The sequence below is a fragment of the Parathielavia appendiculata genome (genome assembly GCF_033297405.1).
Source record: "Parathielavia appendiculata strain CBS 731.68 unplaced genomic scaffold N657scaffold_11, whole genome shotgun sequence".
In the NCBI taxonomy this organism is placed as follows: Eukaryota; Fungi; Ascomycota; class Sordariomycetes; order Sordariales; family Chaetomiaceae; genus Parathielavia; species Parathielavia appendiculata.
The window spans coordinates 12,541-23,953 of record NW_026944230.1 but is presented as its reverse complement, the minus strand read 5'-3'; the positions used below and the strand labels follow the sequence as shown (position 1 = coordinate 23,953).

The 11,413-nt window shown below is 55.5% G+C and overlaps 6 protein-coding genes across 6 annotated transcripts; 5 read left to right on the top strand and 1 right to left on the bottom strand.

The window, feature by feature from the left end:
- Positions 1 to 151: 151 nt before the first annotated feature.
- Positions 152 to 829, top strand: N657DRAFT_107129 (uncharacterized protein). The gene has a single exon (XM_062785757.1). The coding sequence runs from the start codon at positions 215 to 217 to the stop codon at positions 587 to 589; it is 375 nt and encodes a 124-aa protein (XP_062645231.1). The 5' UTR covers positions 152 to 214; the 3' UTR covers positions 590 to 829.
- A 315-nt stretch (positions 830 to 1,144) lies between these two features.
- On the top strand, positions 1,145 to 1,854 carry N657DRAFT_647620 (uncharacterized protein). Its single transcript, XM_062793357.1, has one exon. It carries the CDS (start codon positions 1,467 to 1,469, stop codon positions 1,710 to 1,712), a length of 246 nt encoding a protein of 81 aa, XP_062645230.1. The 5' UTR covers positions 1,145 to 1,466; the 3' UTR covers positions 1,713 to 1,854.
- Positions 1,855 to 2,599: 745 nt separating this feature from the next.
- On the top strand, positions 2,600 to 5,281 carry N657DRAFT_657558 (uncharacterized protein; the record flags this gene model as incomplete). Its single annotated transcript, XM_062794823.1, has 3 exons — positions 2,600 to 3,295; positions 3,431 to 5,161; positions 5,216 to 5,281. The coding sequence occupies 3 exons, from the start codon at positions 2,600 to 2,602 to the stop codon at positions 5,279 to 5,281; spliced, it is 2,493 nt and encodes an 830-aa protein (XP_062645229.1).
- A 1,451-nt stretch (positions 5,282 to 6,732) lies between these two features.
- On the bottom strand, positions 6,733 to 7,504 carry N657DRAFT_635518 (uncharacterized protein; the record flags this gene model as incomplete). Its single annotated transcript, XM_062791348.1, has 3 exons — positions 6,733 to 7,264; positions 7,303 to 7,381; positions 7,456 to 7,504. 3 exons carry the CDS (start codon positions 7,502 to 7,504, stop codon positions 6,733 to 6,735), a joined length of 660 nt encoding a protein of 219 aa, XP_062645228.1.
- Positions 7,505 to 9,048: 1,544 nt separating this feature from the next.
- On the top strand, positions 9,049 to 9,480 carry N657DRAFT_577721 (uncharacterized protein; the record flags this gene model as incomplete). Its single annotated transcript, XM_062789266.1, has 1 exon — positions 9,049 to 9,480. One exon carries the CDS (start codon positions 9,049 to 9,051, stop codon positions 9,478 to 9,480), a length of 432 nt encoding a protein of 143 aa, XP_062645227.1.
- A 919-nt stretch (positions 9,481 to 10,399) lies between these two features.
- On the top strand, positions 10,400 to 11,145 carry N657DRAFT_692014 (uncharacterized protein; the record flags this gene model as incomplete). The annotated part of the gene is made up of 2 exons (XM_062797136.1): positions 10,400 to 10,645; positions 10,704 to 11,145. The coding sequence occupies 2 exons, from the start codon at positions 10,400 to 10,402 to the stop codon at positions 10,839 to 10,841; spliced, it is 384 nt and encodes a 127-aa protein (XP_062645226.1). The 3' UTR covers positions 10,842 to 11,145.
- Positions 11,146 to 11,413: the final 268 nt, after the last annotated feature.

Genomic DNA, 11,413 nt, shown 5'->3' with positions numbered 1-11,413 from the left:
AGGCTATTCCCACTCGCCCCACAGCACACCGAACCTTCTAGCAACGCGCTCAGACCAGCGCGCCTACGAGGATAAGTATGCTTGCGAGCTACCAGTGTCTGTCGTCTCCCCTTTTCTTCTCCAAGGTCAGTGTACTCGTAGAGTCGTCATCAGCTAGTTGCAATATACTACCTGAGACCGTTACAATTTTACATGCAAGGCATCCGCTCCCGTGATGCGCCCGCGCGACTTAGTTGCCGCTCGGGCACTCTCAGCAGTCCCTCCTATCCAGCAGTCCAGAACTCACCTTTCCGGCTTGGTAACGACGAAGCTGTGGGCGGCCGTCTGGCCGTGCTCGTCACTTAGCTGCATAACTCGCGCTGCGTGCTTGCGGCTCCAACATGGCGTTAGAGCCTGGTGCACTTTTCCTCTTCTTCTTCTTGGCCTCCTCCGGGCTCCCAGTCCCTCCTCCGCCTTCCTCAGGGTCTTCCTCTGCTCCCTCACGCTCCAGGTCAATCGAAAGCCTATACTCAACCGGTCTCCCAAGGCTCGTGAGCCAGGTGACTATCCGCGCTGCGCTAGAGCAATTCCAAGCACCTTCATTATGTAGGTTGTGCCTGTCTCTGAGCTGGGGTCTCACGTCCTTCAGTTCTTGATCTTGGCATCTAAGTACCAGGTGGGTCACCGTCTCCGGGGCTCTCCCGCAGTGGCAGAGCGGCATAACGGCATAGGCACTCCAAAGACCCGCCTGTTAAGGGAGGAAGTCTTTTAGGCCAATTGCTCCTATGCGAACCTATAATAGCAGCGAGCGCTTCGCCTTAGTTAAAGGCTAAGAAATATAAAAAGATAAGTGGTAAGTATATACGAGAGCTTAAGAGCTATAGAATAAGTAGTATAAATATTTGGAAATAAATTATATAATAGATTAACTACTATATAGTTATATAAATAGCATTAGTTATATGTTGCGATACAAGTAGTGATATAAGTAGCGATAAACCTGGTATTTTAAGGTAGTTTCGATATAAAATCTTGGTATAGGCAGCCTAGTGTTGGAAAGCCAACAGCCACGAATGTGCCGCACCGTAGTGATTGGGTATCAAAAAAATGGGCAACCACTCAATTGATGATGATGTACCTGTCTGTTTTTTTCCCAGAAGTTCCCTGCCTGTTCCTGATCCTGAGAATCCTGGTGCCAAGCCATTGGTCACCCCTGAACTGCCCTCTCTGACCACCTGCCAAATCCAACACCTAGAGTTGCCCTAACTAATATAAGAGGGGAGTCGCTTTACTTGCAGCTTGGGGGGTTCGCTTTACTGGCTCGGTACTTACGCAATTTGTGCAACTTGTAGTGGAGAGCGTATCCAACAGAAGAGCAGGTTCTCATTGCCCTTTGAACTGCCGTGTTATCGAATTGCTCCGTCCCATTCCAGGTTCGGCAGGATAGCTGCCGCTAAGGACGCTCTCGTCGGAATGTGTACCGTATAATGCTGTTACGGAATTTTGACTCTGCTTCTGCTCGAGAAAAGCGTCGGATGTCTCTCGTACTAAACTGCTCCACGCCCCTGACAACGTCGTGCCCATCTTCACCCACCCATTCGGGGCTGATGACCGCGGCGTGGAAAACTGAAGGCGAGGTCAACCGAACAGAGGACCCTGCACATCTGACGGTACCCCTAACCGGACCTATCAACCCGGCGGTCGCGGAGATAATGGGTTCCACTTGGCCATAAATGTCTTGGCACGGTGCCCGGGAGGAGCCTACACAGGAAGCGGCGGGAGTCTCCGAGGCGCTGATGATTGATGGTTTCCGAAGAACAAACATGCATGTCAGCCGCCCATGAACAGCCCCTAATTCCGTTGTCAACTCTGGAGCTACCGGCATGTCGATCGAGTGCACAGAGAGACGAGCGTTCCGGTATTTCAATTCCACATGTTAAATTTTTGATCCTCGGCTCAAATACATGATTTTACCTTACCGACAGATGGTAGTTTTTAGTCCCGATTGCGACTCTCTGTGGCGTTGCTTCCCCACGGGAAACAGAAAATCTGAGTGCCAATCCCGGAATTTCGTGTCCGACGTTAGTCCAGAAATAGCAACTGTCGGTGATTAGCTTCCCAGCCCCCGCATTCCGCCCGAGATGCCGATCGAAGGCCAATATCCTCGTGGGCAGGTGCAGCCAGCCCACCAGGCCGAGACGAGAAGCCGCGGAAGAGGAAGTCGCGAGTGGATAAGGAGTGGATGCAGCAGCACCACCCTTCTCCGGTCCTCGTGCTGGCTTGGTCGCTCTCGGGAGGCCGGCAGAGCGTAAGAGGGCGGTCGGCGCCGAAGAGCATTGACGTGCCCGCGTGCTTGCCCAGGATCGTGCTCCCTTTCTTCCCTGTTTCCTTGTACGGAAAGCAGAACGGCGTCTCACCTTGATGTATGGTACGGATATTGGGCTGCATTGCGACATTGGCTCTTTCTGTATGAGGGACTATACTTCTCTTTGACCCTTCTTTTTTTTTCTTTTCCCTCACGCGACCTAACCGGCTCCTACGCGCACACGCGACGCCCAACCCGGGCTCCACGGGGCCACCGAGTCTCGTCGACGCCGGGCGCGGACAAATGGAGGTAGACATGGCCGTCACCGAGGCGCCTGCGTTGCGCTCGGCGCCGTCTCCGCTGCAGAGCACACCACCTGCCTCCGCGGGGAATCCAGGGACCATGAAGCCCGGGGAGCCCAGGCGGCGCAACCGGCCTGCCCTCTCGTGCATCCAGTGCAGAACACGCAAGATCCGTTGCGACCGCAACGAGCCATGCGCCAGCTGCATGAAGTCTAAGATCGTCAACTGCACCTACGAGGAAGCCCGTCGCCCGAAACCCCGGTTATGGAGGCTTTCTCCGGCCCCGGCAGCCGCGGCGCCTTGCCCCGAACGCTCGCCGTCATCGAATGACGAACGCGCGTCTGTTGGCTCGGCCTTCACCTTCAGGGACATGGCGTTGCCGGCTCCGCCCCCAACCTCGAATCCTTCCTGTCCCGGCTCCGGTGCTGCGCCACCCGGCAAGAGCGCCGAGCCCCCGTCAGCCGTGAGTCCGCGTTCGACGCTCCAGTCGCATCATTCCGACTCAGCGCCCGGGACCATGAGTCCACTCGGCAACACGGCCGCACTCGCCGAGCGGGTCCGGCAGCTGGAACAGCAGCTCGCCGATGCCCTAAGGCGCCCGGACTATAGCTCACCACCGTCGCGCTCGGCGCACGGAACGCTCTCCCCGGACCATCCTCACCTTCCCCGGCCGTATGGCCCAAGGTTCCTGACGAACGGCGACAAACTCGTAGGTTCCCCCTTGCCAAGTCCACTCTTTCTTTGGCCTCCATCAGTCGGTGCACCATGGTGCCTTTTCCCTGGTCGTCAAGCCACCGCTTTTGTCACCAAGGTACCATGACCTGTCGCGCTGACAGTCCGGCAGTTCCCCTTGGTTGTCAACGTCGCCGACCGCGTTGAGGCAGACAAGAACTGCGACGCGTACTTTGCTCTACAGAAATGCAGGGATCTAAGCAGGACCATCTCATCCACAAGGGCTGCGACATCCGCCCCATGGCAGTTGGGCACATCCATCCCTCCTGAGGAAACAGCTCACCGACTCCTCGACGCGTATTTCAGAACTTTTGAGACCGTCTACAGGATCTTGCACCGGCCTACCTTCTGTCAGGCCTATCAGAAGTACTGGGAGAACCCTGCAGCTGCCGATCCGACGTTTGTGGTCCTCTTCCAACTCTGCATGGCCATCGGAACCTGCTTCCAAGATGACGTGGCCGCTCTGCGCCGCTCTGCTGCTCAATGGATACACGAGGCCCAGGTCTGGCTTGTTTCGCCCACCGAGAAGTCTCTCGTCAGTTTTGCTGGCCTGCAGGTCATGTGCCTGCTTCATCTAGCGAGGGAAACCTGCGGCGTTGGAGGCGACTTGTCCTGGATCGGCGCCGGCTCCCTGCTGCGAACTGCTATGCACCTTGGCCTTCATCGCGACCCGAATGGCCAACCAAGCATATCGGTATACGAAACAGAGATGCGAAGGCGGCTGTGGGCTTCCATCTTGGAAATTGTGTTACAGTCCAGCTTGGACTCGGGCGCACCGCCTCTTCTCGCTTTGTCCGACTTCGAGACGCGGCCACCATCCAACTACGATGATGACCAGATTGCCGAGAACGCCCAGCTCCCATCAATACCTCGACCCCCAAACGCCTTCACCCAGACCACAGTTCAGATCGCGCTCCTTCGCTCTTTTCCCGTACGTCTGGCGATTGCCCACTATGTCAACCATTTCCGCTCTCCGGTCACCTTCGAGGAGACGTTGAAATGGAACACCGAATTGACCAACGCGTGCCGAGCACTGTCCGCGACCCTTCAACCGTTCTACGACCCAGCCGGCATCCTTCCCAAACGCCTCTCATTATTCCAGCTGCGCCTGGCGGAGCACATGGTGCATCGCTTCTTCCTGGCGCTCAACTACCCCTGGCTTTGGTCGGCGCATAAGAACCCCGCGTATTACTTTGCACGGAAGATGTGCGTCGAGACGTCTCTCAAGCTTTATCGAGCCATTGCCACCGGGTCTCCGGCCGGGGACTCGGGGACCGCAAGTCAGTCGGACGATTTCACGAGGCTTGCTACATGCGGCTACGGGGCGTTCCGATCCGTTCCCACTTTGGCAGTCTTGACGATTTGCTTGGAGCTTCTTTGGCAGGTCCAAGAGGATCGGTCCTTCCAGCAGAGCATGAGCATCGATCACTCGATAGATCGGTCGACGGCGTCGGGCAACGAACCTGATGTCAACAGCTCCGTCGGCATGGGCATCGGCAGCGGTGCCGCCCCTCGGCAGGAGCTGCTGGAAGCTGTGAAGTACTCGATAGGCTGGACCGAGCGGCGCATCCGGTGCGGCGAGACCAACGCCAAGGGATATCTCCTTTTTTCTGCACTCCTGTGCCAGGCTCAAGCCCTCCAGCGTGGCGTTCGTGACTCAGATGTCGAGCGGCTCGTGTTGAGCACCGTTAGCGAGGACTTGAACGGGTGCCTGCTCCTGCTGAAGGACGCCGCGGGCCGTGATCCCTCGTTTGCGGTGGCAGGAGGGGTGGCGAATGGTGGGACCACGCTAGACGCAACGGCGGACGCGGCGAGGGGTTCCAGACCGGACGCGAGAGAGGCGGTATGTGATCAGCTGCCTCCAACTGCTAGTGTACGATCTGCTAAGTGTCAACAGGCGCGGACGCGGGGGTTCAACTCCATCTTCAACATACATGACGCTGACTTCTTCATCGGCACCTGATATTGCCACGGGCGATCCTTTTTTGCCCGGCTGGCGTTGCCGAGAACGAATACAGAACGGGCTCGCGCCAAAGAATGAGCTTATGTGTGAGACTTCAAACACTTGGGAGCCGCTCTGGGGATGTTCATCCGCACTCTCCTATTGGGTTGGGATTTCTCCCGTCAGGAGGATCATCATTGAGTCTGCCGCGTTGCCATAAGGCAAGTGACACTGCTCATGACTTGGTACAGACAGGCGCCATCTGCTAACCAAGGCCTGTCGAAGACCGCTGTCGTCTTCCTCCGAACCAGAACCAATTTTCAGGTACTGACATCCCTCGCAGCGGGGACGTAACCAGGAGAGATGATGTGGACCATGTCAGCTACGGGGCCTGGAAGGTTGGATGGGTTGCAATTGCGCAAGTCCAGGTGAACGGAAGCAGATTGCCGCCCGATGAATCTACTCAATTGCTCTTCCGAGGTGACGAGTAATCGACTGTTTTACACACAAAACCCGGGAGTGAGATCAGCATGGCAGCGATGAGAGAATGAAGGTCACAAGCCCTTGCCGCCTCCCTTCAGCCGCTAATGGCTTCGCCGTTTTACTCATGGGCTGCGTCGCCGTCCTTTCATCTCGACTCACCCTCCAGCCCAGTGCTAGATATAGAAGGTCCATCTCTTGAATCATCACTTGCCCTCCAGATGGCGCAGTGGTTTACTGCCTTGGGGAGCAAGAGGGAGGACTACGCTGAGTGGTGGCTTGAGTTCAAATCCACTTCGGAGCAAAATTTGTGGGGTTTTCGTAGCCGCCCGTCCCTCAGTCGCGTGGTAATTAGAGTTGGACGGTAAGCATTTTGTAGATTTTTACCTACCGACTGGTTTCTCTAGATACTTACTCGATCTAAATTCCTCTTCCTACATTGCCGTTGACCCACGGGCCACTTAACGTGCATCTAGACGAGCAGACGGTCAATACAAGCGACTTCCATAGCGAAACACATCGATCTTCACTAGGTAGTTGAGCCTGCTCAGTTGCTGGCTGCAAGAACCTGTCACCATCAAACATCTTAACCACCTCACTATCTTGAAACAAGCTGGGCTTCCCAAAGGAAACCTGATGCTGTAATTCTGTCCATATCCCATTCTTTTCAACTCCTCCCATGTGATTAGCACCCTGTGACGACTTCTCCGTTACGTCTTGAATCACCCTCCGCCTCTTTCGTTTACTTACCTGATTCGGCCAACTATCGCACCTGAATGATTGAAGACGCTCAAAAGCGCTAACCGGGCTATCGTCATAGTGGCAGAATCCGGCCCCCGAACTGCAGCAGAGTGCGTTTGCGAACTGCTTCTGATCCTGTACGCCTTAGAAAAAGATGCTCCCTACCTCCCGCTTGAGTCCAATCCAATTATGATCCATAGTCTGATAGACAGAGCAGAGACATTTGAGTAGCTACTCCGGGGTGAGACGCCTCATGCCGCAAAAAGTGTCGGCTGCACCGGCCTCGTCCGACGACTCGATACCACCCATGGAGGGGGAGGTGGAGGGTGGGCCGCTGGTAGGGAAGAGGCTGTCGATGTCGGCGTGGCCAAACAGCGGTAAACGGTCGCAGTACCAGTGGAAGCGGTAGGCGCAGCAGTTGTCGAACCACGCCCAGCGGGTCCAGGAGCATCATCCCGGTCGAGAATGTGTTGCATGGGTATGGCCGTCACCGCCGTGCAGCCTTTGCAGTTGACGTAGCTTGTCATGGTGACAGCAGCAGGTGTATCACTAGTACCGCCTTGAAGCGCCCTGTTGGGGACGCGCTTGGTGTGGGTGCAGCCGTCCTCGGCGGGTTTGCCTGTGGAGGGGAGGAACAGGCGCGGGTAGACTGGAATGAGCGCCGCGGAGCTCGGAGGTTCGGTGATGGTTATGAGAGCCTGCGAAGTTGATGGCGAAGGCGATGTGGGGGGAGTGATGGAAGGATGGTCGATTTGGAGGCCATCAGCCGAGGGCAGCAATAGCCTGGATGCGATGAGGAGAACGCAGTACAGCATTATAACGGCGTAGTGTGGCCATCGTGGCCGTTTGGTGCCTTGGCAGAAGAAGCGGGGATGGAAGGGGTCTCAAGAGCCGTGAAACCTGCGAGTGGCCAGAAGTGGAGGTCATAATTACCCTTATTTCAGCCTCATCCGATGGTGCCACACCAGACATACCAAAGAGACCAGCACCCAAGCGACCTTCAAGTTCAGTTATTGATGTCATTATTGATGTGACAGGCCATTACATGAAGGGAAATGTGTTGTACGGTCTTGTCGGAATGCTGAAATTAGCTCTTGCTTGCAGTTCCAGTGCTTGACAACGGAGGATATTTGCTATGTAATGAGTGGAAAAGTAAAGGGATGGCAGCTTCCCCTTCAACCCATTAAAGGCTGTGCCCGGTTCTGCACCTCCCTGGCCTTGGACAACGGGCGCTGCAGTAAACGAGCTGAGTGGAGTCTTGAGCTCACTGCGTCTGGAATCTGGATCGCCCGTGGGGACTTTTTTCCTCTTTCTTTTTTTAATTTTATTTATTTATTTATTTTTTGAATGGATTGACGGTATAAAGTCGGTTCCTGGATGCACTTGGAATGCTGCATGAACCTGGGATGGAAGAATTCAAGTTCGGTCGGACATGCAGCTTGCGCTTACAGGTCTTGCCAGTTCCTATTTTTGGCAACCCCACTGAAAACCCCGCAGTGCTTGGGGCTCGCCTATCGGCGCTATGTGGAGCCAATCTTTTTTCTCTCTTCCGGCATTTCCAGGGTCCAGACCTCGTTCTCACTTTTCCTCCAGGAACACCCAAAGTTCATAACGGCAGAAGCCTTGTATGTGGTCGGTCTTATAACGGCTAAGGTACCCTCATTATCCAGCACTGGAGTATTCAACGATGTTCGGTACTCAAGACTGACGACATTTCTCCCAACTCGGGGTGCGCGGAAGGAAACAAAAAGTGTCAGGTTGCATTGGGCCCGGAATTGTGGTTTTATGGTTTCACCATCTCTCAATTTATCCGCCCCATCGCCAAGGTAAGCTGTCTAGTTCACTTGCCCCTTTGGTTAACTTGACCAACACTTCCCGGATATTGCAATGCTACCTCCTTTGCTCCTTGCCCTCCCAGGACCTGGAGAACACGGATAAGCCCAGCTTTCGGGCCATTCCTGTCATGCTCGGGCCCAGGGAGAAGCTTGTCTTCTTCCGCATCCAGAAGACTCCGACCCGCCACCCAGGATTTCCCAACCAGATCTGAATCCCACTGGACGCCAACATGGCTCATGTCACACTGCCAACGTAATATTGCGCCCAATTGAGATGCGCTGCATTAACGACTGCGACATCCCGAAAGATGGTCGTGCTGCACACAAGCATAACGCACCTTCTCCCTCGACAGTCTGCTGACCCGGAAGCCGATCTCCGGTCTAGGCTGGGCTGGTCACGGAGTGGCCATAAAAGGCGCCAGGCTGACTTCAACTCGCAGCCAGGTCAACAACTTAGATCGGACGCGCCCCATCTACATTTTCTGGCATCGGGTGCAGTTGGAACGTCTCCGACGCCGACGTCTAACATACATCAGCCCCAGTGCGCCAGCAGCCATGGAGCTATTAGCCATCTTCCTTTTCTTCACGGCCCTTGCACCTGTGTCATCGTCCCCTATTGTTCCACCAGGGGAGCCAGGCCATCCGGCGCGTAAAGCAGAAGGGAGCGAACCATTTCACCTGGCTGCATCAGAAACCCCAGGAGCCTCACCCATCGTCCATGACCAACCTCCAATGCCGACCCCTGCGCCGGCATCACCCCTGGGCACCATCAATGACGAGCCGATGAGACCGATTCTTGAACGCCGCGAGGCTCTCAATATCGGCTCACCAGATGGAGTGCCGCCTCTAGATACGGCTCTTCTTCAGCCAGCCCCGGGCAAAGGATGCACAACTACTCTCGAGGAGCTGGACCGTTACCCGTGTTCCTGGGACGGAACCACAAGGGTCTACTCTTCCACAACCGTAATGTTCCAGCAAGTCAACTGCAACGGATGCGACAGCGTCTATGTTCACAAGGAGATATACCATTGCCCCAACCAGGTGATCAATGCGACGCAGAGGATGGCGGTCCCCAGCACTTCGTGGAGCACGATTTGTCGGCCATCCTCTGGTCTTGCGCTGCGGGCCGGAAGCGACGCGCCTGCAACGGCGACCCATCTTTGATGTTGCGTCTTTGCCGATTCCCGGCGCGGAAATGGAGGCCGGAAGAACGGGGCGTTCGGGACTTCTGTCTCTTGTACGATCTTTGAGGGGGTGGCTATTAGATGATGCAGGCAAGGAGAACTCGCAAGAGGATATGGTTCATTGGCGGTGGCTGTTGAGGCATGATGTCAACTGGTTCAAAACTGTTTGGCATACGGGAGGACTGCTGGGGCACTGTGACTCTCAGCCACAATTCAAATTCTGTCTTCCTGATAAGGCTTACCAGCTGTGGCTTGGCGCACTGTTTAACCCCTTTTCCATTGACTTCCAGGGCTCAATCTTTCCCTTTCCGCAGCCAAAGGACCCCGGGGCCCCCTTCGTGCAGAACAGATCTTTTAGCGACATCCGGAAGCCCACTCGCTACAGACCTTAACCCGAATTTAAGCAAACGCTAGACAACGTCCTGAGCACGCGCGACGCCGCGAATAACTGATGGAGCGAAACAGCGGGGGGTACGACTCTTAGACTACCGCCGACATCACTAAGAGGTCATCCAAAGAAGAGACCGCGTTGGGGGTGGTATCCAAAACCGTGCGATGAGGCCGAGTGGTCGAGTCTCGGTCTTCTCGCTTGGCCGTTCTCAAGACGACGAGGATGCGCGAGAGTCCAAACCCCTCCAGATCGGCGACTATGTGATCTAAACGGCGTTCAAAATTCTTGGGAACTCTGGCGGCGGTGCGCCCAGATTCGAGGCTGGCAATTCTCTTCGCTACGACCAAGTCCGAGGCAAGCTGCGACAGCGACCCCGAACCAACCTCGCTGCCAGGTCTCGAGGGGACATTTCTGGCGGTCAGGCAGAGCATCTTTGCTCAGGTTCAGAACCTCGAGTCCTGTGATCGCCAGCTACTCGCCCACTCATCCTGTTCGTCACGGTGTGGCCATGATCAAGGATGAGCTGACCAGGCTGAACGATGTCTACCATTCGATGGAGGCGGAGATGCATGGCTATGCGAACGAGCTGGAACTTGCCGATGCTCGCGAAGAGGCACTTGGAAGGGATCTTGAGGACGCCAGGACGACAAACTTCAAGCTTACCTGCGCCAAGAAGGACCTCGCCGAGCACGTCCACCACCTGAAGTCTGCAGCCGCCGAGACAGAAGAGGAGCGGCGCCGACTAAGGCGTGAGGTTAGGGACGTCGAAGCGAAGGCTTGAATAAATCGATGTCAGCTACCGCGAGTCTCAGGCGGAGCGCGCCAAGACGGTTGCAGAAAAGCACTCGCTGGAAGACACCATCCGCAAATGTAAGGCAGAGATCGAGCAAGCTATCGCAGAGACTCGCAGGTTGCAGGGCCTCATCCCGGAGAGGGATGAGGAGATTTAGAGGCTGAAATCCAGCAATCTCGAACTGCATAACCTGGTTCAACAACGAGGGGCAGAAGCAGAGGAAGCGAGAGCCGAGAACACCAAATTAGAGGGCATCCTGCGTAAGAAGGAGGTACAGTCACAGCTAGCCGTATTAGCTGCTTTCCCCATCACGCCTGTGTCTCCCCCAGCGTCATTCGGGACGCTTCCGTCCCCGTCAGGGCAAGCTATTCAGCCACCCCAGCCAGAACGTCTCCTCCCACCTCCGCCCGGCTCCCCCGTCCCGCCATGGGATTTTAGCAGCCAGGAATGTGTAAGCTGGCCCGCAACGACCCGCAGATCCACGGAGGTGCATTGAGAAATTTGTAGTGCTTCCTCATGGGGTTAAGAATGATTATGCCGTAGCTGTTTGCCACTTGAAGCTCACGCAACCGCCACCCCTTATTTTCTTTCTCTACTATCGAGCCGTTAGCTTCTTGCCGTTCTTCTTCAAGCGCAAGCAGAAAGAGAAGAAAGAGAAAAAAGAGAAGAAAGAGAAGAAAGAGAAGAAAGAGAAGAAAGAGAAGAAAGAGAAGAAAGAGAAGAAAGAGA